This window comes from Antrostomus carolinensis, unplaced genomic scaffold (assembly GCF_000700745.2).
Source record: "Antrostomus carolinensis isolate BGI_N321 unplaced genomic scaffold, ASM70074v2 scaffold19023, whole genome shotgun sequence".
NCBI classification, from domain to species: Eukaryota; Metazoa; Chordata; class Aves; order Caprimulgiformes; family Caprimulgidae; genus Antrostomus; species Antrostomus carolinensis.
In genome coordinates, this window is record NW_010303390.1 from 20,936 (window position 1) to 24,281 (window position 3,346).

General features: G+C 52.6%; 1 protein-coding gene across 1 annotated transcript in view; it reads right to left on the minus strand.

The window, feature by feature from the left end:
• Window positions 1-3,346, minus strand: part of LOC104521939 (septin-9) — a 20,829-nt gene that overhangs the window by 11,138 nt on the left and 6,345 nt on the right. Inside the window, exon 4 of the mRNA XM_010164079.1 lies at window positions 2,894-3,031. Coding sequence (XP_010162381.1) covers window positions 2,894-3,031 — 138 coding nt within the window. The remainder of the gene's footprint in view (window positions 1-2,893; window positions 3,032-3,346) is intronic.

Below are 3,346 nucleotides of genomic sequence, written 5' to 3' on the forward strand. Positions count from 1 at the left end.
AGTAGGCTCAGCCCCAACTGCCAGCAACAGCCATGTGCCAGGGAAGGGATGCCGGGTCCTGTGCCGTGCCTGACCACGCAGGCAGGGAAGGACAGACAGACACACGTCATCACTGCTTTGGTTGTGCCACATGTCGAGAGCAGCAGTTCCCCAAAGGCAACACAAACAAGCCCCATGCAATCACTATCCCAGGAAAAATGGCACCAAGCATCCCGCGATGGCAAGCGGCATGGGAAACACATGGATGGTGCCACGTGCACATGGTGGGGTCCTCCACAGCTGGCTGGGGTTGTCCTTAGGGCAGGTCCCTGCAGCACTATGAGCCACCCTTGCCAGCCATGTTCCCCATCACCTCCCAGTGAAGACAGAAGCAACAAACCAAGGACTGTGATGCCCTTCCCATACCCTTCCACATGGGACCATGGACCACCTGCCTCGGTGGAGGCACAAACCTGCATTCAACATTGTGTGACAGCCCCATGACATGGCCTCCCAAGCCCCTGTCCTCCAAAATGAGCACAAACTTCTGCTACCAGCACTGCCGCAGCAGCTCCAACCCATGGAGAGGTGGCTGCACCATCCACTTGTGTCCACGGACAGTGCTGGGGATAGCCTGTCCATGATGATAAGAACTTGGGCTTCATAAGGGGGCAGAAAGGAAACTCAACGTCTGCGTGAGCTCTTGGAGAAGCAAAATTTCCCACTGACTTCCCCCTCCTGGTGGAGTTTGTGCCCCTTCACTCACTGCTCAGTTTATCTCCATCCCGTGGCAGGAAGGGACATGGGAGCCAGAGAATGGCTCTGACACTGGGGCAGGGACGTGCAGCCCTGAGCCATGGCCAGGGAGTGAGCGCTGGCCCCAGCCGGGCTATCAGGCTACAGGGAAGGAGGATCAGTGCAGAGCTCAGCAACAACGGCCTCCAACCACTGGGCTTGCTCAGATATTGGAAACACATGTTCGTTGGAGAGAAAGAAAAAAAGCAGCTGAACTTCCACACAATTGCTGTTAGCCGGCGGGTGAGAGAAACCAGAGCGCAGAGCTGGAGAGGCTCCTGCAGGGGACATGGGCACGGGACTCCACGCAGCCACCACCACCCAAAATTTGCAACCTCTGTGCAGGTCAAGTATCTGCAGGATCCAAGGATCCAGGCTCACTTTTAAGGGTTAAACACCCAAAGCAATGAGAAAAAGCTCCAGCACAGCTAATGATGCAACACCCTGACCTGCCAAGGCAGGGTCTGCAGATCGGGGCTGAGATAAGCAGGACCAACACGCTGGACTGGCCTAAAAATGTCATCTCCCTTTGAAATGTTTTCTGTTTTATCATATTAAACCATAATATTAGGGGTGTGGTTAGTAGGTCGAGAGAGGTTCTCCACCCCCTCTACTCTGCCCTGGTGAGGCCACATCTGGAATATTGTGTCCAGTTCTGGGCCCCACAGTTCAGGAAGGACAGGGAACTGCTGGAGAGAGTCCAGCACAGAGCCACCAAGATGATGAAGGGAGTGGAGCATCTCCCTTCTGAGGAAAGGCTGAGGGAGCTGGGGCTCTTTAGCTTGGAAAAGAGGAGACTGAGGGGAGACCTAATTAATGTTTACAACTATGTTAAGGGCGAATGTCATGAGGATGGAGCCAGGCTCTTCTCAGTGATGCCCAATGGTAGGACAAGGGGCAGTGGGTGTGAGCTGGAACACAGGAGGTTCCGCTTAAACGTGAGAAAAAACTTCTTTACAGTGAGGGTGACAGAGCCCTGGGACAGGCTGCCCAGGGAGGGTGTGGAGTCTCCTTCTCTGGAGACATTCAAGACCCGCCTGGACGCCTTCCTGTGTGATCTCATTTAGGTTCCTGCTCTGGCAGGGGGATTGGACTGGATGATCTTTTGAGGTCCCTTCCAATCCCCAACATGCTGTGATTCTGTGATAAACATTTCATTGGGCCTCTCTGCTCTCAGTCGATGGCTGGTTACACAAGAAGAGCATAACTGGCCCATGCAGTCATTTTATTCCAGTGAAGGATGCATTTTTGGTCTACCCACTGACAGAAGCAAAACAAAGTCTTTTCTATTGGAATAAATCTCTACATGGGGAAGAGGGAAAGGCTGACATTAATACAGCACTGGCAGCTTCAGTTTACTTTTGAAAACAGAACAAAAACAAAATCCCCATGCAGACAGAGCCAGAAGTGGAAGGAGCTGACACAAATCAAAAGGAAACTTAGGTCTTGTTTTATGTTGTGACACTTTCAGTCACATTTTTCAAGACACTTTAAGCACCCCAGATTTTCACTGCAGGCTATAAGCCTAGGAAAAAGAAAAAGAAAAAAAATAGAGTGAGATCTGGGCCTTTGATGCTGTCGCTTGAGAAGTGCCAGAGCCAGGAGAGCTCTGTGCTGAATAAACCTCATCCCACTCGCAGATGAGTCAAATAACCTACAAAATACCCTTAAAGGGTGAGGGTGCTGGCTCCTCGGTAGCACAAGGAAAACCAGCTTCTCTCCTTACAAAGGCAGGGGCACAGCAAAGAAAATTAATGTTTTGTTTGCAAAGGCAGCTCTTCCGTCCAGTCTGAGAGCTCAACGACTGGTACTCATCCTCAGTCAGGCAAGCAAGGTGACTAAAGCAAAGCAAGGAGCTAACTGGAGCTCAGGGAGGCTTTGGTGGTCCCTTGGAAGAGGAAATTCCATGTTTTTCTGGGGTACAGCAGCTCTCCTGTGTTATTACAAGGGCTCCAGATGCTACAGCCCTACCTAGGAAGGACAACTTCATTCACACTGTCCTCAAGCTCCTCAAGTCCCCAAGAAACATGGAGGGATCCCAAGGGAGACCCCGATGTCTGAGCTGCCCAAGACCGAATGTGGGAGAGGGAAGCCCCCAGGGTGTGAGCAGGGTACGTACGAGTGGCCGGTGGCTGGGATGAAGTATATACAGCAGTGCACCCGCGTGTCCGGGATCCGCTTCTTCCGGTTGATGTTGATTTCCTCCTGTAGGTACTTCTCATACTGGTCATTGATGAACTTCATGATGGGCTGCCAGCTGCAAAAAGAAAGCAACACAGGATGACCAAGTGCAAGGTCCTGCACCTGGGTCAGGAAACCCCAAGCACAAATCCAGGCTGGGTGGAGAATGGATGGAGAGCAGCCCTGGGGAGAAAGACTTGGGGTACTGGTGAAGAAGGTCAACACAAGCCAGCAACGTGCACTCACAGCCCAGAGGCCAATAACCGTGTCCTGGGCTGCACCCAGAACAGCTTGGGCAGCAGGTGGAGGGGGGGGATTCTGCCCCTCTGCTCCGCTCTCCTGAGACCCCTCTTGCAGTGCTGCCTCCAGTGCTGGAGTCCTCAGCAGAGGA